Below are 24,478 nucleotides of genomic sequence, written 5' to 3' on the forward strand. Positions count from 1 at the left end.
TTATTGCGCTTAACCAAAAATTTTATCAAATTTTCACTATCATTTGTATTTCTTAATCAAGCCACCAAAAAGCATATAGGTGAATGTCATACTATACATGCTTAAATATATTCAAGTAGAGCAAAGAAAAAAGAGAGATAAAATCATATTATGCTTAGGCAATAAATTCGAGTAAGAAGAAGGATAAAATTATTCTTAGGCAATATATGGAGAAAACTGGGGCAATAGTGATTTCTTACTAAATTTTTACATAGTTAAAATAAGAAAAGATTCAGTTAGCAAAATTCTAGTTGATTTAAAATTCCTAAGTACTATTAGGAAAAAGAATATGAATATATTATATTTATGTTATGTAATTCACATAAGAAAATGATTAATAAGTAAAATTGTAGTTGATTACAAATTCTAAATAATAGAGTTTCGCATTGTATTTGAAGAAAGTAAAAATACGTTTATTTAAGACAAAACGGGAACTTGAAAAGTTGATATTAATCTCTTCGTTAGCATAGTGGTGAAGCAGGAGTCTCCTTATATAGTGAAGCTTTTTAGCCTTTTAGGGTGCGCAGTCAGTTTTGTTTTTGAACAGAGGTCTCTCACTTTCTACCTCCCGGCAGTATGGCTTTGATTCCTTGTGAAGAGGAAGGTAATTTACACACACACACACAAATAATATTCAAGGCTTTGGTTCTTCTTCTTTAGTTTTGCACTCTTGATCATATCACCTAATCTTGCAACTATGGGTTCTTGGTCCTCCTTTTCTTCATCAAAATCTTGACTTTGAATTTTTTTTTTTATATTCTATTTGTTTTATTCTATAAGATGTTAGTACTTTTTTTACTTTAAGAACCAAAGATGGTGGTGGGGATAACTAACTCTCCATCAGGGGCAGAGGCATAAGCCGAATTACGGGAACCCAGTGGGAACCCAGTGGTTTTTGCTCAAACAATGTATTTGGTGCTTAAAATTCATCAAATATGTAGAAATATTAAATTAAAAAAATTCAGAACTCATAAGGATAAAATCCTAGTTTCGCCGCTCTCCATCTTTAATGAATTTTGGGGTTCGAGTTTTGGGTATGAAGGGAACCAAAAGTAATATTTTAAAATTAAAAAGTTTCTATATATATATATATATATATATATATATATATATATATATATATTTGGGTGGTTGGGGGGTTTGGGGGGGGGGGGGATTGAAGATGTGTTTCTTGTTTTTCATGTTGGATTGTGATTTTCTTTGATCTTTGAAAATGCGCAGCAGTTACAGTGGGAGTTAGGGATGCATCCCCATCACACTACTTGATGAAGTTTGAATCTTTTTACAAACTATCAGAGAATGGTATTGACATGTATGAATCAAATGAATTTGAGGCCTGCGGCTATAAGTGGTAATGAACATCCATTGTTATTTTCTCGATTCTTTTGAATTTCCGTCGCATTTCTCCAGAAAAAGGAATTTTTAGTGAATTTCTTAATACATACACATGGTCTGGACAAAATAGCTACTGGTTCATGTGAACCCATAACTTGTAAGCTTGGTCCGCTCTTGTCGATGGCATTGAGAGTGTTCACTTAAAAAAGTTGTAGACATATTTGCAGAACTATTCCTAAATATGCGATGGAGAATCAATTAAAGAATTATACTTAGCATCCAAAGCGCAGGAGTGCATCATTCTTGAAAGCTAAAATTAGTTGCTACTGATGCAGATTACTCATGTTGCATTTGTAGTGTATTTCAGAGTGCAGTTGGCGGAATCCTCATCACATGAAGAAAGAGTTATGTAATTCTAGACATGAATCTAAGAAATCAGGTTAAGATACTCTCAAAAATGCTGCCGCACCCGTGTGCGATCCCCCAAAAATACACCAATTTTTCAGGATCCGACACGGATCCAGGAGAGTCCGACCAACAAAGGTTAAGATTATGTTTGACAGTTAAAAGTATAATAAGGAATAACTATTATTCGATCCACTAAAAGTCAACTCAATACGTGCTTTATATTTAAAAACAGAAGTTAGACTTGATTAATGCACATTCTTGATGTCGCATTTCCCACAATGTCGTTGTTTTCTTGTACCATGATATGAATTTATGGAAATTAGTTGTTAACGGACTTGGTGCAGGAAGTTGATCATCTATCCCAATGGGGATGACAACATAGAGGGAAACGATTACATCTCTGTCTACTTGGCCATTGCGAATGACAGCTCCTTACCTGGTGGTTGGGAGGCTAATGCTGTGTTTAGCTTCTTTTTGTTTAATCATCTTTGTGAGAACTATCTTGTTATACGTGGTACATATCCTCTTACATTCTTCTACTTTACATTCGTTTTTTCCCTTTTCCTTCAACTATTTGATCGATAATTCGATATAGAGCATTTTCTGGAACTTCTATGTTGGATATTTTTCCATCTGAACTCGGACATAAGATTATAGGAATGATTATATATGATTTATTGCTTCAGGTCAAGTGCTGCGATTTCACAAGGTCAAGTCCAAATGGGGTTTCTCCAAGTTTATCTCTCACAAAGCACTGAAAGAGCAGTCCGATGGATACCTTGTCGATGACAGTATCATTATCGGAGCTGAGGTATTCGTCGTCAAGAGCCAATGAGTTGGTGAATGTGTGTCGATGTTGGAAGACATCGAGACTAATAAGCACGAATGGAAGATCTTTGAGTTTTCAAAATTAGGGGAGTCTTGTTTTTCTAAAGAGTTTTACTGTTGGGGATTACAAATGGTATGTCATTGATGTCAGATGCAGATCCAGGATTTAAATTCCATGGTTTCAACCTTTAAAGTTTTTAGCATTTAATCCATTATGTTTTTAAAGTTATGAGTTCACATCTACTATTTGTTGTAACTGTAATGAATTTTACACAAATTTGTACTCCGCGACTAAAGTACTAAGTTCAGTTGAACCTGGTACCGAAGTGTTGGATCTGCCCCCGATTGATGTATTCATATACGTTATATACTATTTCAGTTTGGTGTTTGATGTATTCATATACCTGATGTTTGATGCAGGAATTTATGTTTGGATGCAGGACTATTTCAGTTTGGTGTTTGATGTATTCATATACCTGATGTTTGATGCAGGAATTTATGTTTGGATGCAGGAAAATTCGGATTTATCCTAACGGTGTTTGTTGTCAAAGGGACCAAAGCATCTCTATCTATCTTACATCAGTTGATGCTGAGGGATTTGGTTGCCGAAAAAGGGTTAAGGCAAAAGTCACTCTTTCTGTCAAAGACCAGATAAGTGGTGAACATCACAAGAAAGGTTAGTATTTTCTCTTTGTTCCTTAATATAAATTCATGCATTAGTAGGTGCATCGATTTGGAAGAAAAAAGAATTTCTCTGTCTTTTCCTCCTTATAGGTTATATCTGCCTTGATTGGGAAACTACATATAAGTAAAGTTCTCTTTGTTAAGAAGAAAGTTTGGACTTCATAAACTATATTTATTTTAAAGAAAATCCATTCTTGACGTTCATAGGGAGTGAAAGATAAATTGTCATACTGTTGCTATAAATATGTTCTCTAATAAACCATTTTCAATCGTTGGCAGATTGAATTTTCTGAAAATATACCATTATTCATTTGAACTGATTTTCAGGTGGATGTAATCATGGTAAATAATGCATAATGGGGAAGATAAGAGGACTTCTTAAATTTATTTATAACATTTCCCATTGGAAGGGGAGACTTGGCGTAACTAGTAAAGTTACTGGCATGTGACCAGGAGGTCACAAGTTCTAGCCGTCAAAACAACATTTTGCAGAAATGCAGGTTAAGACTGCGTACAATAGACCCTTGTGGTCCGACCTTTCCACGGACCTCGCGCATAGTGAGAGCTTAGTTCACCAGATATTTTATATTTATGAGAAAGAGTACAAGAGGGATGACATAAAAAGCAAAAATTTATTCTGCCACCCCACATTCTAACTTGGACTAACTAACAAAGAAATTAGCCTTGTCATATCTTAGCCTAATGGAAGGCATCTAAAATTTGTCTAACAGGAAGGGACCATTGGCACCATTAGGAAGATCTCTGGAAGTCTGATAAACAGAGCCATGGTGATTTTCTTTGCTACATAAGCCGCACCACTATTAGCCTCCCTTAAACAGTGTGTTACTATGACATTAGCCTGACTCAACTGTTGAGAGGCTAAGTTAATAAATCAAAAGTAATTATATCTCTCTATTTTTGAGCTAAGTTTGGTTGAATTCGTTCACCTTAAAAGTCAATTTTCTACATGGTTAAAAAGCATTTTCAATATCTTTATCAAACGGATCCTTCATTTTATTGCTTTCTAGATTTGATTAGTTCCTTTGAATAATTCGACATTGTTCTCCTGCAGTTTTTTCAAATTGGTTTTCAGCTGTTGATGACAGTCTGGGTTTGCATGCATTTATGCCGCTACATGAATTCAAGGATCCAAAAAGAGGCTTCCTTGTCAAAGATTGCTGCATTGTCGAAGCAGATGTTTCTCTGTCATTGGTGTTGTCAATGGCCTAACCTAATTGTTGTTTATCTATTTAACAAGCAAATATTACATAATATTTTGCTCGCACTTGGACTAAACATCTTAAGTTTAGTAATTCTGTAAGCCACTTTATTGAACATAACTTATGACATGTTCTGATCTGCAAGTGTTTGAATTGATTATGCATAGGTTTCTCATCTCTTCCTTGTTATCTTTACTGGTCTATTTCTATGAGTCTTTGGTCTAGTTATTGGAGAATAATGCTCATTCCTGCATTCGTATGGTGATCGATTTTTCACGCAATTCAACTTACCAATTGAATTGCATGGAAACAGCCTCTTGCAGAAATGCAGGGTAAGACTGCATACAATAAACCCTTGTGGTCCGTCCCTTCCCCGGATCTCGCGCATAGAGGGAGCTTAGTGCACCGGGCTGCCCTTTTTTTTTTCTTCAACTTACAGATTGAAGCTTGAAGCTCTTTTGCAATTTCGGGCTGTGGAAGCAACCACTAATGGTTGCATTAAGGTAGATTTGTTTACATCACACCTCTTGGGGTGCAGCTCTTTCCTGAACCTGTGTGAATGCGGAATGCTTTGTGCATCGGACTGCCCTCTGCAAGTACTTCTTAAAAGATAAATGATCAAATGTGTTATCGTCCTCTATATAAATAACTACAGCAACCCGCTTTAAACTTATATTTAGAAGTTGAGTTGTTCAAACATATTTTACCCTTCCATAAACACTAGGAGCTTGCTTTAAAGTCAAATTCAAAGCTAGGAGGTTGCTTAACAAAGACAATTTATGAATTCATTCACAAATGCACTTTTTAAAAGTTTGAATCTTTTAAATGATGCATAGGAAACATTCAGTGATTCTAACCTGGATGAAATTGGAAGTGTTGTACACAAATCCTATTAATGAGATATCAATTAGAATATTATGATATGCAGAAGCTAAAAAACAGCCAAAATATCCAAGGCTAGCAAATGGTCAAAAGCCAGCAATTTCGTATTCCTTTAGGTTTTTCAGAATTAGTTTATTCAGCGAAATAAGGATGTCTAGGTATCGGTACGACTAGATACCATATTTGCACTAAAGGTCGAAATTCATCACTCTTTTTAAAACTAATTAATTAACGAGCCACCAAGCAAGGGCACGTAGCGCGGTAGTATCCAGTTCAAGGAAGTGAAACTAAGACAGGAAATTTCCTTTTTTTTGACTTTTAAGTTGAACTTAATTAAACTAAAGAGTCACGCTCTTTAAACGCCCTATAAGAAGAAGAACTTCGTCAAGCCTGCACGAGTAGTAAAGATGTATAGAGCACTTTGGTTGGTTGTTGACCAGCAGAAAGCATGGAGAAAAAAAGATGGACGAAGACAACCGTATGGCTATTGCTGGGATTGTTCGGACCGGTTCTTATGCCGACGTGCATACAATAGGACGAGAGGGACCTAGATGCCTCAGACTAAGAAGAAAGGGCGAAGGAAATGGCCTTGTTTCCGATTCTTCCGACCTTGAATCTAGGTTTCCCCTGATGCCTCCTTGCTCTAACTAAAAAGTCATTCAAAACTTGGTCGAAAAATCAGCGTTTATTGAAGAAGCTATAGAGTCAACTACTAATAATACTTGAGATATGACCTCCACAAAGGTATCAAGTTTAAAAAGATGGATGAAATTGCAAAAAAGACTCGTAGGAAGTAGACAGTTGCGCTTTATGGCATTTCCACTACAAAATAAATCTAATCCCGCAAAGGATTGTTCATGGAACTACAATCGAGATTCTTTGGACCATGTCCGTAGTCTTTCAATTACCATATAGTTTCTATGATTATAATAAAGGCTATGGGTCATCCGCTGTGACGTTTACAAAGGGTCAACCCCTGGATCTTTTTAGTTCTTGGACTCTATTCATACTTAAACATCTGGCTTATCTGGCCCAAAGCCCAAAAATGAATTACTAAAATATCCTACAAAAGCCGAAAGACCATTTTGTTGAATGTAGCACTTCTAAATGAGAAGACAATAGCATGAAAAATTACCCCTTCGATCACATAAAACTTGGCCTCTCGTATAATTCCGGCGGTATTGATCAGTTACGTTATCTCTCCCTTGGTGGTTTCACATGCCATGTTGAACCCGTTTAGGACTCGGACTGCAGGTATGATTTTGTCTTATAGACCGAGCTGTTCCACGGCCCTCGGCCGAATGATGTTGGCCGAGCTACCTAGATCAATTAACACACATTTAATTCTAGTTTTATTTATGAGTACAAAATTATCAGTACATCATTGTGAGGTTGTATGATCCCTTTCGCATCCTCGTGCTGAAAGATAAGATTCCTTTGGGTATGTAGTCTCGAGTTCGTTTCTCCCTAGTGATGGATACTTTGGTGCATTTCAACACCGGCCCTTGTGGGATATCGACTCCACCGATGATCATATTAATGACGTGTTGAGGTTTGGTATCTTCTTGTTCTGTGTGTGTGTTAGAATCCCTGTTCCTGAAATGATTCTTGGCCCGGTCGCTCAAGAACTCTCGAAGGTGCCCATTGTTGAATAGTCGGGCTACTTATTTTCTGTAACGACACGACTTGTCGTTTTGAGAATTTACGCCTCGTTCAGTGGCTTAAGGTCTCGAAAAGCTTCGCAATATGTATTATGACCCGTGGGTGTGGTCGAGTTTGATTTTCAGAATTTAATTAAAATAACAATTCTTATTTACAAGCTTAAATGGAAAGAGTTGACCGGAGAGTTGACTTTTGAGCAAACGACCCCGGAATGAAATTTCGATGATGGCAATAGCTTCGTATGATGATTTCAAACTTAGGCGTATGTTCGGATTCGGATTTGGAAGTCCGTAGGACAATTCGACATATTTTGGCGAAAGTTGAAAAATAGAAGATTTTTGGAAAAATCCTACCGAAGGGTGAATTTTTGGATAACGAGGTCGGATTTCGATTTCGGAGATGGGAATAGCTCCATTGCGTCATTTATGACTTGTGTCCAAAATTTAAAGTCATTCCGGATTGATTTGATACGTTTCGGCGCAAAATATAGAAGTTGAAAGATTTGAAAATTCAAAATTTGATTCGATGCGCGATTCGTAAATTTCAGCATTATTTGATGTCATTTGAAGCCTCGACTAAGTTCTTATTATATTTTGGGACATGTTGGTATAATTGGTTGAGGTCCCTTGGGCCTCGGGCGAGTTTCAGATGGTTAAATGGACCAAGATTTGGACTTGAAGGAACTGTTGGAAATCTGCCACTAATGTCATCGCATATGCGATGAAATGGAGCGCAGATGCACAATCGTAGATGCGAGGTTTAGATCGCAGATGCGAAAGGAGCAGGCCTGGGCGGTGGTCACGGGTGCGAAAATTTTCCCGCACCTGCGAGACCGCAGAAGCGGAACTCCTCCACAGGTGCGAGAGGATAGTGGTCAGTGGGTATCGCAGAAGAGAGGTCGCAGGTGCGACTAAAATGTCCGCGCGGAATCTGGGCAGAACATAAAATGGTCATTTCGCCATTTTTCGTTTTCGATTTTTGGAGCTCGGATTTAGGCGATTTTGGAGGGATTTTTTACAAGCTTGGTTGGGGTAAGTGTTCTATATCCTAAAGTATTTATATTTCATAAATCCATGATTATATTTACGAATCGCCCTTTCAACTCCTGATAAAGTTGCAGATTTTCAATTCCTAAGAATTACTTCATCTTACACAAGAAACGAGGAGACTAAAGTCGCTAAAAGTCTATTCCCATCGGAAAGTTTCTTCTTTCTCTTCAACATGGCGTCGATTTCTGCGGAAGGTGATGGTTTGAACTTCTTCTAAAATCTTTGGTGTGAATAAAATCTTCACTAGGTACCTTGACATATGGTGTCAATATTCAGAGAGGCGGATTCAAAATTTGAAGGTGGCGGGCACATGAGCGAAGTGCTTAACCGGTGCCCCATTGGACTTTTAATTTTAAGGATTTCAAATAAAAGATATGACCATTTTTCAAAATTTTAATGTACGGAATATGGGTATGGTGTTTCTTGAGTACAATGACATGCAGAGGTAGATTTTATTGAATATAGATATGGGTTTAATCATTAAGATTTTTAAATTGAACTTATTACACTTTTGATCGATGCATAGTTGAGGAGACCAATCATTATCACTACAGCCTTGGGAGCAATACTTGTTAGGGAAGGTTAAGACGGTGCCTCACATATGGGTAGCAAGAAGGCGCATATGCCTTAATGGTGGGGCCTTATGGGGAAAGGCCTAGCCCAATAGGGACAACACATCACCCACTTCAAGCGCACTTCTATATCGACTGAATCACTCTTTTGGTTTAGTCGGTGGAACCGGTGAACCACGCGTCATATCGAAGTTATATAACTAGTTACTAATTACTTTCTCTGTCTCAATTTAGATGATACATTTCACTTATCGAGAGTATAGATGTTGTTTTTCCAAGAAAATATCCAACGTTATTTTCACGTGTTTCGTTTATACTATTCCTAGAAATGTTAGTAACATTCTTATATTTTAAGGACCTTTATGAGGCTTTCCAATCTACAGCTTGTTCTGCATCCTCCTATCTTAGCTTCTTATTCTGATTTTAGCTTTCTGGGGAGAAAAAGCCGGAGGCATTGCTCTTAAGAAGAACTTAAGAACTAGTATAGTTGCCAGCTCTGTTTCTATTTATTTGACATAGTTTGATTGGACACATGGCTTAAGAACAAAGGAGTCTACTATATGACACATAGGGTACATATGTATAAAATATCAAAAGTACTATTTTACCAAATAACTTATGTTTGTATTCATTGAGGCCTACCATGATCATGTCAATGTAAAATAGGGGGACATACCGGACGTAACCACTCCCTTGGTTGGGGGCTGTGCCGCCCTACCTTTTGATTGATACACAGTTGAGGAGGCCGATCATGAACACTACAGGTTTGGGAGCGATACTGGTCAAGGAAGGCTATGATGGTGCGTCGTATATGGGTAGCAAGAGGGCACTTATGCCCTGAGCCCCTGACGGTGGGGCCTTATGGGAAAGGGCTCAACCCACTAGGGTAGCACACCCACTTCAAGTGCACCTCTGTATCGATTGAATCACTCTTTTGGTCTAGTCGATGGAACTGGTGAGCCAGGCGTGATATCGAAGTTAACTAGTTACTAAATATAAAAAGGTGGTTAATGACACAAAAAATATTGGAAGTCGCTAATCTTTTTAGGAAGGACAAAAAGGAGGAAATAGTGCCTAACAAATTGGCGCGGAGAGATTATCTCAGTAGTGTTTTTCTTTAAATGAATAAGAAGTATTAATAATATAAAAATACTGATAATACCGCACATTCCTGTGTAGTTATGAATTTAACTGTTCACTGCATTTTGGACAGGAAAATGATCACCTATCCTGACGGAGATGGAAGTGAAGATGGATGTGATCATATTTCTGTATACTTGGCCATTGCCGAGACAAGCCCTGTATTTCTGCCTTTGCTTTTTGTCATGCCTAGTTGATGTAACTATCTAAGCTGCATCAATGGTCAAATATTGTACTACTATAAGAAGGGCTGTCTAAGCATCTGATATGTATGTGGTTCATTCGAAAAATCTGGGCATTTAAGTCTAAGCCTTAAGATGATGGTTGGGGCAGTTCAGAATCATATAAATCCCTTTGGAAACTCTTATATAATTAATGAAGGATATTATATATGATATTGTCTCTAACACCTACGTGCCATTTTATTGACTTTGATTACATGAGACTAGCTTTGCTTGCTTATAGGTCTCTTATCCTCACTAGTCTTACCTGTTGATCTCCCTCAAAGTATTTCCTCTAGTTTTTCATTATTTTAGACAAATCGATATTGGATACTTTGACAGTATTATCATCAATAACATTGTTCAAGTATTCATATGATCAGATCATATCATATGTTGATCCATTTTCGTGGTGATTCCCCAGTTTTAACTTACAGACTGAAGCTTATAAATCTCCAAGATATTCTGTTTCTTGATATCACCAACTTGAGATTAATGGAGAAGCATTAATTAAGTATTCATTCGTATAATTTTATTAGATCTTGCTAATTCATATATAGGGTGTGTTTGGTATAACGAAAAATATTTTCCGTGAAAAATATTTTCCAAGAAAATATTTTCTTGAAAAACTAGTAGTAATCTTATTCATTTTCCGGTGTTTGGTACGCAAATTAAGGAAAATAACTTCTCAAGAGTATTCATAAATAATTTAGATACAATAAACATGAAACCATAAACTTTCGAACCAACAACCTTGCGAACCCATAAATTTCATAAACTTCTGAACCGCTAAACTTTCGAAACCACGAAATTTTGAACCCGTAAAATGTATAATTTCTAAACCCGTAAACTTCCAAACACATAAACCTCCGAACTCATAACTTTGGAACTTGTAAAATTTCGAATCTGTAAACCGGAAGATGAAAAAACTAAAACTGAAAATATATAAAAAGAATATTTTTTTTCGGGGGAGGGGGCAGGGGCGGGAGGGTGTGTGCAGAAAAACGAAAAAACGAAAATTTGAAATTACAAAAAAAGGTAAAAAATAAAAATAAAAATTGTGGGGGTGGGGTAGGGTGGGGTGGGGGGTGCAGAAAAAAAGAAAAAAAAAGAAATTTGAAAATTACAAAAAAAAAAAGTATAATAGAAATTTGAAAATTACAGAAATTTGATTTTTTTTTTTGTGCGGGGGTGAGGGATGGGTGTAGGTGATGTAGAAAAACGAAAAAATAAAAATTTGAAATTTGGGTGGGGTAGGGTTAAGTGGGTGGGTGTGGGGTGGTTTAGTGAGGGTGGGGAATATTGAGAAGGAGAAGGAAAATATTTTCCTCCAATTGAAAAAAAAATGAATTCATAAGGAAAATATTTTCCAAAATATTTAAACCAACCAAACATATGAAAAAATTAAAAAATATTTTCAGGAAATTTTTTTCTTCGTACCAAACACACCCATAGTTGTTACGTGTTAGCTAGAGGCTTTCAAGAAATATGTATTTTTGAAACTATGTTAATATTTGTTTTCTGTAGCTTGATTCTTGAATACCTTATATTATGAGCCCCTACTTACACTGATGGGATCTACAACTAAAAGCCCGATTTTTGACGCCCAACGCCCCTCAAGATCAATCCCTATTATTGCAAAAAGTATACAACGCCAAATTTGACTTGAATGTTTGATGTCAGCCAGTTAGTCATGGCATCTCTCATTCTCCACATTATTTACATTGTTTGATGTCAGCCTGTTGAATGTTTTGACAAGGTGAGTTGCTCTGATGGTAAGCACCCTCCACTTCCAACCAAGAGGTTGTGAGTTCGAGTCACCCCAAGAGCAAGGTGGGGAGTTCTTGGAGGGAAGGATGCTGAGGGTCATTTGGAAACAGCCTCTCTACCCCAGGGTAGGGGTAAGGTCTGCGTACACACTACCCTCCCCAGACCCCACTAGTGGGATTATACTGGGTTGTTGTTGTTGTCTGAATGGTTTTGATAGTTGTTTTTTCTGCTCTTCCTTGTACTGTTTAACATGCCCAACTAGAATTAATTACTTTAATTTTTTTTAAATCAATTACGCCATATGGTGGTGTGGCCCTATCATTCAACCAACGAAGAGCACAAAAATATGCAGGGGACCTATGTCGTTACCTTGCACAACAGGAAGGCAACAACCTTTGTAATAGATCTATATTTAGTGAAGAAGATAGACAAGAGTAGATTGCTCTAGTGGTGAGCACCCTCCACTTCCAACCAAGAAGTTGTGAGTTCGAGTCACCCCAAGAGCAAGGTGAGTAGTTCTTGGAGGGAGGGAGCCGAGGGTCTATCTAAAACAGCCTCTCTACCCCAGGGTAGGAGTAAGGTCTGCGTACACACTACCCTCCCCAGACCCCACTAGTGGAATTATACTGAGTTGTTGTTGTTGTTGTTACTGAAGAAGATAGAGATGGATTCCAACGACAAACAATATCGGATACAAGGAAAAGGAACTAAAAAAAGAAAACAAGAATGGAGGGAGGTTTCAGAGTGTTCCAACAAGAGCTAAATCAAATAATAGAAAATACTCAGTATTTCCATAAGGATCTTCTCCGCATCTTCCCCATTTTATATCCATATTAGCCTTATCTTAGTTAGGGTCCCAAACGTCATTTGACAGGTTCTTTGGCTGATATTTGGGCCTACTTCTCTTTCTAATGGATCCACTTTCACCACCTTTGTTATCTTGGGCCGCATTCATAACAATACCCTCATCGTCAATAAGAATTAGGGACAATGGTTGTAGAACACTCCCCACTAATTTTCTCCAAACAACAGTGCTCTTTATGGGTTAAGAATAAGATGTGACCGTGTATATTTGCGAGAACAACAAATACTGCTTTTGAAACAATAGAGGGATAGATGTCACAGGCCCATTTCCTTACATTGGGTAGCGTCACCTGCTCGCCCGTGCGGCGCCTGCAGTTCCCCTCGCTGCAGGCCAGCCTGTTTCCTTTCCCAGATTTTCTAGCATGATCATGTGCCTGTTGGTGGGACTCGCCTATGAGGCACGTCCCAACTTGTACCGCCCGTAAGATGTCTAGGCACTTGGCCCTAGACATGTCGTGGCGCTTCATCTTAGGATCACAATCCATGCACGCCCTGGGGGATTGGTTTAGGACATGTCTTGTCCTTCGCCCAAGACTGAGCATCGCTCCCGCGTGCACAACCCAATCCTCAAGTTTGACACTCGCCTAGTGCATCCGCAACTAGCTCGTGCCTCGCCCAAGTGAGGCAACATTTAGTCCTTGGCCATTGTCATGCGCGTCTTTCGTGCCATGCACATACATAGCCCTCGCGACACGCTTCCATCCCGAATAGTGCAGTGTCGCCCCACAACTGCACCTTTAGACCAACTGACCCTTGCTTGCATGGTTGAACCCAAGCCATGCTCACAAGTCGACACATGATGCCCCTAAGACAGGTGCGTCAAGTATCCAATCGGCACAGAGGTCTCCTTCCAACATTCGGCGGCCCGCGGGGCTGGCCGTCCCACACATCGAGCCTCCAGCGCCACTTTGATGCCCAACGCTAGCCCGAAGGCGTTGCGCCGTCCATAGAGTTCCAAAATTCGTATGGATACCTTTGACACTCCTTTGAGTCATCTAGGCAGGCCCTTGAGGTTGCCCCCAAGGTAGCTCGTTCGATACGGCTTGGTGAAAGCACGTATGGGGGAGGCAGGTCGGAACTTTCATCACCTATACCCCCTTATATATGCTTAAAATTAAAAAAGCCCAAGTTGCCCGAGTAGACAGATTTACGTCAGACAATCAGAAGAGCCTTTTCTCACCAGATCATTGCCGAAATCACAACTCCAAAGTGCGAGTTGTGACATCCTCCCACACTCATAATGTCATCGTCCCCGATGACACATCATGGCCTACGACATCCCGGTGTCTGCCCCCTCAGGTATGCCCATTTCAGCTCCCTTTGTCCTGTGGGTTGGACTTCCTCGAAGTCCTGTCTCAAAAGGAGTCGTGCCCCATGCACTTCTCCCCCAAGTATCTTCCAAGCGTGCCTCTGCACTTCACCTCCTTTCGGTGTTCGCTTGGAAAGTGCCTCCGCACTTGCACCCTCTGGTGTCTCACTGTGTAGTTGACCCATACTAGTCAACTACACCATGACCCTCACGACCTTCATGTCCGTCTGAAGCTTTCCTTCACAGGTAAGCACATTAATGTACTCTTTGGCGCGGCTCTAGTAGCTAAATCGCTCACATAGCCTTCAAACGCCTCTGGCATAGCTCCCGTAGCCTTCCGCTCCCGTAGCTTTTCCTTACCCTCACTACCTTGAAGATGTGTTGGCTTCCGGACTCACAACTTCGCCCATATGCCTCTTGCATAGGCGGGATCCTCCCACACTTAATGTGGAGGATACATCTTAGCGCTGTCGTCCCACTTGGCATTCGGCCAGCTCTTGGGACGACCTTTGGTGAGTACTACATTCCCAAAGTCATAGCATCGCCGCATTCCCGAACAAAGCTCTTTGTTTTCCAACTGTCACTTCCTCAACAAGTAGCTAATGCTCCCGGTAGTACTTCAATACTCGCCCTATAGACAGGTACCTTCTTGGTCCTGCTAGCACAGCTTCCTGGTTCGGTTGTGCCTCGCACTCAGACTCTCAACGGTCCTCCGATCATTCAACGTACTTCTTTCCAGAATGACACCTTCTAACTTGGAAATTCGCCCAATTCCGAAGCTTCACTATACCCTCGAATCCGTTTCCTCACCTTGGCAATGCCCTCAGGCAGCTCACAAGTCTATCCCGAAGGGAAGACACTCAACTGATGCGTCGCACGCATCCTTGGCAAGATCTCCGCTATGATCATACCCCAAAGTTTATAGTCCATGGCTCTCACTCTTTTGCAATATGGTTGCACAACCTGGCAAACATGGCTTTCTCTTGACCATCCGACTCATCGGCATATCACCTCATTCAGTAGCGACCTAGACTTCTGAAAGACAATGGAATCACCTATTTCTTTCTTCGACCATCAGTATCGGGTTCTCGATCTCTGGTGGAAAATGGACATCAATCTCTGCTTTGACATGATCTCCGCACTGACATCCAAAATGCACTCGCCATATCCACCCTTTCCTTGACATTGTGCTATGACATAGTATGGCCTTAATCAGCTCTGATACCAAGTGTCACAGGCCCATTTCCTTACATTGGGTAGCGGCACCTGCTCGCCCTTGCGGCGCCTGTAGTTCCCCTTGCTGCAGGCCAGCCTGTTTCCTTTCCCAGGTTTTCAAGCATGATCCCGTGCCTGTTGGTGGGACTCGCCCATGAGGCTCGTCCCAACTTGTGCCGCCCGTAAAATGTCTAGGCACTTGGCCCTAGACATGTCGTGGCGCTTCATCTTAGGATCACAATCCATGCGCGCCCAGGAGGATTGGCTTAGGACATTGTCTTGTCCTTTGCCCAAGACTGAGCATCGCCCCCGCGTGCACAACCCAATCCTCAAGTTTGACACTCGCCTAGTGCATCCGCAACTAGCTCGTGCCTCGCCCGAGTGAGGCAACATTTAGTCCTTGGCCATTGTCATGCGCATCTTTCGTGCCATGCACATACATATCCCTCGCAACACGCTTCCATCCCGAATAGTGCAGTGTCGCCCCACAACTGCACCTTTAGACCAACGGACCCTTGCTTGCATGGTTGAACCCAAGCCATGCTCACAAGTCGGCACATGATGCCCCTAAGACAGGTGCGTCAAGTATCCAATCGGCACAGAGGTCTCCTTCCAACATTCGGCGGCCCGCGGGGCTAGCCGTCCCACACATCGAGCCTCCAGCGCCACTTTGATGCCCAACGCTAGCCCGAAGGCGTTGCGCCGTCCATAGAGTTCCCAAACTCGTATGGATACCTTTGACACTCCTTTGAGTCATCTAGGCAGGCCCTTGAGGTTGCCCCCAAGGTAGCTCGTTCGATACGGCTTGGTGGAAGCACGTATGGGGGAGGCAGGTCGGAGCTTTCATCACCTATAACCCCTTATATATGCTTAAAATTAAAAAGTCCAAGTTGCCCGAGTAGACAGATTTACGTCAGACAATCAGAAGAGCCTTTTCTCACCAGTTGTGACAATAGAGCTCCATTGCAAATGATATATAGGCTCCACCAAAATTAAGACCCACCAAAAACACTCTCCCTTAGCAAGCTTTTCAAGAAAATCAGTGAGTGGCTGTGCATATTGCGATAGGCTAGTGATGCTATTTGTGTCAAAAGAATGAATATCTGAACTAGTTAAATCCACTACAGTCATCTTAAATCCAACCTTTTCTAACAGAGCAATGGTTTTATACCAACACCAAGCTCTAAATCCACCACCATGGACAAGGACATAATGGTTCTTTTCTAAATAAGCAATTGTTAATTCCCTGGCTGCCTCCTCCAGACCTGTAACTTCTTGGATAATGTCATTGGACGCAACCAAAATGTGAGTAAGAGCAGAATACATACTTCCACCATCCCTAGTATCAACATTTGGGCCAGCAGATAGAGGTAAAAATATTTTTAGAACTGCCTCGGCACCATATCCTAACTCTTCATTAGTCCCTTCCACTATAAAAATTGATTGAAAACTCATCACTGTCGCGATTAGTTGTTGCATAAACAGATTAGCTACTTTTGTCAGCATATAATCCACGATATCAATTGCACTCAATGCTTTTAAAACTGTGCGGGGCTTAATCCCATTGACACCAGTGATGCTTGATTGGTACTGTTGATGAACTATACTGCTTGTTGGATCAAACCACACTGCCTTGTGAATATATTGCGGAAGCACCTCCTGAACCTGCCTATTGTCTCCTAATTCAGTGGAACATGCATAAAAAACAATGTCACTGTACTGACACTCATTCATAAAGGCTCTGAGCTTTGTCAGCATGGATCCTTCGCATAATTGTGAAGAAACAGTGTTGTGAAAAGCATGGACACGTTGCGCCTCGTAGCATGCAAAAGTAGCTCGCTGACGCAGTGTGAAATACGTGGTTGCCAAAGTACATCCAAATAAGCAACAAGATTGGAAAAGATAATTTTTCAACTGTTCGTGTGTGATTTTCTTCATATCTACAAATGGTTCCTTAAGCAAAAAGTCCTTTGCGACAACCACAGATATTGCTCTAGTATGTTTATCATCAGAATAAATTAGCGACCCCTGTCTAACTGTTGCTAGATCCAAATATGAACTGATCATGCTAACAAATAGTATGGTATCTGGTTGAGCCCCAATGAGTTTCATCAAATTATACAACTCCAATGCACCCTCGAAACATTTCTCAAGTGACGTCACACTACTTGCCCCATCACAAGTTGTCTGCATTATACTTAAGACTATAGGTGTACTGATAAAATCAGTCCTCTGCTCGCTCTTAAAGTCCAACTGAAAGTGATTGGCCAATTTGTTATCAAAATCTATATTGCTCACAATGTTGGTCAGACCATAAGCAATTGCAGCAGCTGTAGGCTCTGTAATAATACTTGTGATATTTAAACCAACATTGATATTAGTGTCCTTAGTAGCCTGACATTGTGTGTTATGGAAATATGTAGGAACAAGCATCGCAGCATTTTGCACAACTGATCCAAGACATGCCGCAACAATTTCGGTAATCTTTGTCAGCACCATAAATGATATTTCATTAGCAAGTTGTTTCGCTGCAAGATTGATTAAAGCAGTAACCGGAAGTTACCAGATTTTCATGACCAAGTGATGTGGAGGGGCTAACACTCAATAACAGCCATGTGGTTGACAATAATGGATTCACCGAAGCATAAACTAATTCCCTTGGTGCTAGAGCCATAAAACCATGGCCAATGATGACCCCAATAACACCTTGGCCGCCCAATTGAGGCACAAGATATGGAAGCAAGCTAAACATGTTCTCCAATGCATTTGGAGAACTTGTCTGATGAAGTTCAAAGTCATCATCCAATAATAGAAGTGTTTCAAGATAGAAAGCTAATAGGTATTCCAATGTTAAAAAGTGAGACTTTCTATCAAGCAATCTTGAGCAATTTGTTCCCTGCCCCGTGTCAAAAATATTATCGTCAAGCAATATTATCAATTCTTGCCTTGTGTCCAACCAGGGACATTGATACATGCCAAAGTCAAATGCAAGCCACCCATTGACTCGAATAACTATTTCATCAAGTTGTTTTTCATAGGCTCTTCAAAGATTTCTCTCATATGCGAACGGTTAAATAGAAGCTTTGTGGCATCCATAATGAAGTCATTAGTTACACCAAATGTGGAGTCCACAGGCCTTAGAGAACTCCCACCCCACCGAGTGGCAATATCATGCGCAACATAAAGACCGGGATCAAAAGTAAGTTGTAAGTATTTAATCGTATGCACCAATGTGATTATATCCATAATCAATGCCACTCTCAGATTTAAGGTACCTTCTTGTAGGGCCCAGATCAAAAGAATATGCATAATATCCTTTTCCGGCTTTATATCGAACATCTTGCAGCCAAACTCCATGTCAAGCTTCTGTCCAGATTCAACGATCCATAATTTTCCTTCAATATTGGTCAAGCAACTGGCATTACGGTCAGCACAAGCTCCTATTGCACCTTTGTCTATAACAAGTGTAGCTGCTGAACCAGGATCAAATGGGAGATGAAATAACCTATGTTGAGCAGCCAAATTTTTAGAGATAGACTATACCAATATGCTCCACACCTGTCAGCCATTTTATCGACCAGTGAGGAAGCAACTCTAGATTTATCAAGGTCCGTGAAATGAGTAATGGACACAGCTTCGTGCCGCTCGATTTCGGACTTCGTATCGCCAGTAACAATTACATGTGGCTGCGAAACAAGATTTTCCGTCACAAAATCTGCTTCCTCTGTTTTGTTATCCAAATAAGAGTTCAACTCAGAGGAAAAAACGATTGCATCCGCAATTTTCGTAGATTCAACATACAAAATGGCAGCATCAACAAAGTGCTCGAAATCCAATGTGTCGGGCATTTGTTTGGTCTGTGGAGCAGCAAACACCTTGGAGATGCAGTGAGGCATTTCATCGAACATCAAGTCTGCAGTCATGTCTGAGTAGACATGTACTGAAACTGCAGCTTTCGTATTAGTCTCCTCATCTGCCAGTTCGGCGAATATAGTGGAGTCGCAACTAGGGGGAAAAGGGGGGTTCTGGGTTGGAGATGTAGCTGGAAAAAATGACTGTTGGAATGGGTATGGAGGAATTGGAAAGGAAGTCACCCAATTGGTAGAGGAGGGACAATATGAAAGCAGCAATGTAATGGATTCATATTTACTGAGGAAGATAGAGATGGATTCCAAATACAAACAATATCGGATACAAGGAAAAAAAGGAACTAAACAAAGAAAACAAGAATGGAGGGAGTTACAGAGTGCTCCAATAAGAGCTAAATCAAATTAAAGAAAAGACTCTAAGATCTTCTCCGCATCTTCCCCATTTTATATCCATATTAGCCTGATCTTAGCTAGGGTTCCAAACGTCATTTGACAGATCTTTTGGCGGATATTTACTTCTCTTTTTAATAGATCCACTTTTACCACCTTTGTTGTCTTGGCTGCATTCATAACACCCTTCCTGTTTACTAATTATTTACTGTCCTTACGCATTACATACAAAAACAAAAATGGCCTATGCAGTTTGGCGTATACATCATTACATATTCACCATTGCATATACAATAACCTACCAACCAAAAAAACACTTCTCCTTAATTTATGTTGTGTGTTGCAAATTAAATGTTATCAGTTGAATCTTATTCCATCAAATATGAAATGCTATCACTTATTGCATTTTATCCCTCGAATTAAAAACTAAAATTATCATTTATTGAACAAATTAATCATCTTTTAGTGCTTCTTTGAAAATTGATCAAAGAAAACCAAGTTTTTGATCTATCCAGTATACAGATATTATGTTCTAGATTATAAGACCTGTGAGTATCTTGGTCGGAATGTGTTGTTATTACATTTCGCACGATAAAAACGAGACCTTTTAGGGATGAGACAATTTGGCTAATAAATAAAAAAGTCATAGATCGACAATATTTTGATTTAATAATGAATTAATTTCTGGGTATGTTTCGTGATGGAAAATAATATTTTTGAAGAAAAAAGAATCTTTCCTACGAATCTTCAAGGCTGAAATAAATGTGGATTTCTCCTCTATGAACAAACTATCATAGATCTGTGACAAAGGAGAAAAGCAAAGGTATAAGTATCTTTTAAATCTAAATAAATCCATTTCTACTTGAAAGGTTATTGATTTTGATCTTTATGATCAGAAGGGGTGGATGTAACATTACTGAGATTTTTTATTGTCAAGATGGTGAAAATTCTTATGAGGAAATTGTTGGAATGTTTTATGCAAACTTAAGGGTGACTAATGATGGTATCTTTGAGACCCTGTAGGGTGAAATGTTGGCTATTGACTTAGTTTTCTGTTATTTTTTTAGTGATTTTAACTTCCTATACGAATTTGACTTTTTTCATATTCCAAAAAAGTAAAAAATTTGAATTCTATCAAGAAATTCTCAATGGTATGCAGTCATGAAAAAAGAAAATATGATCGCAGGTATAACTAAAATCATAATAAACAAATAGTTATAAGAATACTAAAAAAATAAATTCAAGCGATAGTGTAAAATATATATACTAATTAAATTTCCCAGGTAGGAAATTTTAGTTAATAATTAGAACTCATAATTTCATAATGAAATACAAAAATATAAAGATACTATTATGATATTATACATAAGATAAAATGAATGGACATACATAATTAATGATATATATATATATATAACACGTAAAACTTTATGAACTAATTTTCTTGCTCCTAACAATAAAAGGGCTTAACGAGCTAAGTAGCTAATCTTTTTAGGAAAGATAAAAAGGAGGAAATAATGCCTAATAATTTGGCGCGGAGAGGGTAGGTAATTATTTTCTTTAAATGAATAAAAAGTACTACTCCAATAATTTTAAAAGGCTGATTGTCACACCCCTTTTATGCCCCCTCCCTCCCCCCCCCCCCCAAAAAAAAAGTTAAAAAAAAATATGATAATGTATTATGGATTGTGGGTTAAAGAATTTTTTCAATTAAAGTGATAAATTTGAGTAGGGATTATTTTATTTATAGAGTCGCCATTTGGAATTGATTTTTGGTGTTCCAAGTCACCTTTTATTTGAATCCCTAGTCAAAGGAAGGTTTGACTCTTTTATTATTGGTTTGCGAAAACAAAGTCCGGATAAGAAATTCTGTTGACCGGGGAGAAGGTGTAAGGCATTTTCCGATTCCCGTGGTTCTAGCACGGTCGCTTTCTTGACTACAACTTGGCTTAAATTAATTTTGGATAAACTGTGATTTATTGATTTTCATGTTTTATCTATGTACGCTTTTATTGCTTGATTAGATTTATGAAAATTATCTTGAAACGAACCATGTGTGTGTGAATCCATTTTATTTAGTGTTAAAATCATGTCACGTGTACTTGTACGATTAATAACACATTATTTATTAAGGTTGTTTCGCTCAAAGTTGCGCGAACGCATACTTCGGTTTTAGTTTGGGAATCATGGTCATGTCACGCGAACGTATACATAATCATGATGATTAATTAATTAATAACGCGCCTAAAATATATTAATTATATTCATAATTTGTTGTTTTCCTACCTTTGAGATTGTTGTGAGGCTCGAGAGTTATTATTGGAGCTATTTAAGCAATTATTTGTTACGTAAAATAAGCCAAATCACTTATCTCAAACCAAGTGTTAATGTCCCGAATATTAAAATGTAAGAATAAACTAAAGCCCAAGATTACATCAATTACCATAAACCCGTGAATTTACAAAGCCCAACATGATTAACTGTCCTAAAGTTCCAATGAATTCAAACAAAGCTTCTTTAATCCAACATGATGATAATGTATTAACTATAATGAGGGGAGATAGCAAATCAACATACAACAAATATTAAATTGTAAATAATGAGCTAAGCATGAATCTCACAGATCAAGTCATGGCATAAGATAAAAGACTAGCTAATTAAGACTACTACTAAAGACAAAACAACACAGAAGAGCAACAAATAACCAGAATCTTTTACTATGCTAGCAAGACCAAATTGAGATAACATAAGTGTAAAGAATGGACCTTGTTGCTTGAAACTTCCTTTACATTGAAGAATCTCTATCGATGCCAAAATACAAGGAAATTGGCAACTACAATTTGACCGAAGCAAGAGAAAACAGGGACCTTCAAATGCAACAGAGCCAATCGACCATAACCTCGATGACGACCTGAAACCAAGATCTAGATGAAAATTATACCGACTCGACTAGCTTTGGACAACTAGTTCGGATGGGTCATTTCGATGGATGTTTGTGACTGGTTTTGGACGGTGTTTAGTTGGATTTTTGGTGAAAAATTTGGGATGGATTTTTTGGGTTTTTTGGACTGGTATTTTAGCAATTTCGCAGCTGATTTGGCTGCTCTTTGGAGCTATCTTGCGGACAGTTTTTAGGGCTAGTTTGGGCGACGTTTTCGGTTGGGTTTTGGGGTATTCTTGGGGGTGTTTTAGAGTTGAATTTGGGGTTATTTCTGCTCGTTTTTAGTGTTTAAAACTTGGAGTTCATGGGCTGAAAATGGAACTGAAGTTGCAGCTCTTTTAGTGATGTTAGAAGCTGGTTTTTCAGATTTCTTTGTTGCGTTTTGGTGAGGGATTTGAGCTTATTTTTGGGCTATTCTTTGCTGGGTTTTAGGGCTGGACAGTGATGGTTTTAGGTGGTCTTTTCAGCGGGGTCTCCTTTATGTGGAAACAAGGCTGATCTTCTTATGAAGGAGAAGACATGTGGGGGGTTGTGAGTGGGGACAAAAATGGGGGACAAGGAAAAGTGGAGTGGGGACAAAGTGTGGGGGGACAAGCATGGGGGGACAAAGGAAACTAGGGTGGGGACACGCGTGGAAAGATGGGAGCAGGAAAGATGGAATGAGAAGTGAGGTATTGGTGAGATGAGTGAGAAAAAATTCAAGCATGGTAAAAAATTAGGTGCTCACAGCATGCCCCTCTTTGCTTGGAAACACGAAGAATTTTCAGGCAAAGAAAAGATGAGCGATATGACTAATTTTTGGCTATACCATCATTCAAAAGGGAAGAGATAAGAGAAAAGAGTGCGACCGAGTCTTGGTTATAGACAACCCACATATCCCAGGTTACAAGGAAATTATGCCGCGTGTAGTTCAAGGAAAAAGGATGGAATGCTGAGTTGAAGAGTCAAGTGAGGTTCCGTCGAGACTCCGGTCTGTAGTCCAGTTATTACATCAAAATCAAAAGAAACTAAATAAACTTATCAGCTATGGGTTACAAGATTCCTATCTATAAGTCTTCTAAAACTTGATTTGAGTCTTGACTGATTCTTCATGCAGACTCTGGTCTGAACCTTGATGCTTGCTAGCTGTAGGTGCTAGTTCATTCTTCTACGGCTTCTTCTGAGCAAAACGGAAAATGTGAAGCTCGTAACTTCAGTCATGTTTTGAGCAGTCCATATCATTTCCATCTGCTTCTGCATTTGGATTCACTTTTTTTTTCTTTTCTTTATTTTGGATTCAGACTTCACATCTCGAACCTTGTGCCTCGAGGTAAAACCTACTCAGACATCACAACAAACAAACGAACGAAATTTTTCTGTCCCAGTTTTCACTAGGAAAAATTTCGTGAGTTATTGTAACAAAATTCTAAACTACTTCTTTATTGAAAGCAAATAAAAAAAAAACAGTAATGATGTACCCTGAAAAGGTCATGATGATTTTTTTTCCCCCAAAAGAATGTCTCAACTAAGGATTTGTGTACCTTATGTTGGAAAAATATGGTCAGAGAATGGGATACCCTATATTGGCAATGATACCAGGAAGTGGTGTATCCTGCATTTAAAATCAAATCAATTAGGGAGTGGTGTACCCTATGTTGGAGAACACAACTAGGGATTGGTGTACCCTATATTGGTAAGGAGATCAGGGATTGGTGTACCCTATGCTGGTAAGGAAATATAATCAGGGGATTGGTGTACCCTGTATTACTGAGAAGAAAGATGTAACCAGAGGTTGGAGCCCTGTATTACTGAAAAGGAAATGTAACCAGAGGTTTTTGCCCTATATTACTGAAAAGGAAATGTAACCAGGGGTTGGCGCCCTGTATTACTGAGAAAGAAATATAACCAGGGGTTGGTGCCCTATATTACTGGAAAAGAAATATAACCAGGGGCTGGCGCCCTGTATTACTGAAAAGGAAAATGTAACCAGGGGTTGGCGCCCTGTATTACTGAAAAGGAAACGTAACCAGGGGTTTGCGCCCTGTGTTACTGAAAAGGAAATGTAACCAGGGGTTAGCGCCCTGTATTACTGAAAAGGAAA

At 39.3% G+C, this 24,478-nt stretch overlaps 1 protein-coding gene across 5 annotated transcripts; it reads left to right on the top strand.

Moving 5' to 3' along the window:
- Positions 1-73: 73 nt before the first annotated feature.
- On the top strand, positions 74-4,703 carry LOC107766923 (MATH domain and coiled-coil domain-containing protein At3g58250-like). 5 transcript variants are annotated; one of them, XM_075252538.1, is made up of 7 exons: positions 74-643; positions 1,261-1,390; positions 1,732-1,917; positions 2,127-2,296; positions 2,469-2,743; positions 3,123-3,286; positions 4,367-4,703. In XM_075252538.1, the coding sequence occupies exons 3-5, from the start codon at positions 1,796-1,798 to the stop codon at positions 2,615-2,617; spliced, it is 441 nt and encodes a 146-aa protein (XP_075108639.1). In that variant the 5' UTR covers positions 74-643; positions 1,261-1,390; positions 1,732-1,795; the 3' UTR covers positions 2,618-2,743; positions 3,123-3,286; positions 4,367-4,703. The 5 variants fall into 5 exon arrangements, with proteins under 5 accessions (XP_075108639.1, XP_075108640.1, XP_075108638.1 ...); XM_075252539.1 differs by having other exon boundaries at positions 1,742-1,917; XM_075252537.1 differs by having other exon boundaries at positions 1,261-1,917.
- The last annotated feature ends 19,775 nt before the right edge of the window (positions 4,704-24,478 follow it).

Source organism: Nicotiana tabacum, chromosome 4 (genome assembly GCF_000715075.1).
Source record: "Nicotiana tabacum cultivar K326 chromosome 4, ASM71507v2, whole genome shotgun sequence".
Lineage (NCBI taxonomy): Eukaryota > Viridiplantae > Streptophyta > Magnoliopsida > Solanales > Solanaceae > Nicotiana > Nicotiana tabacum.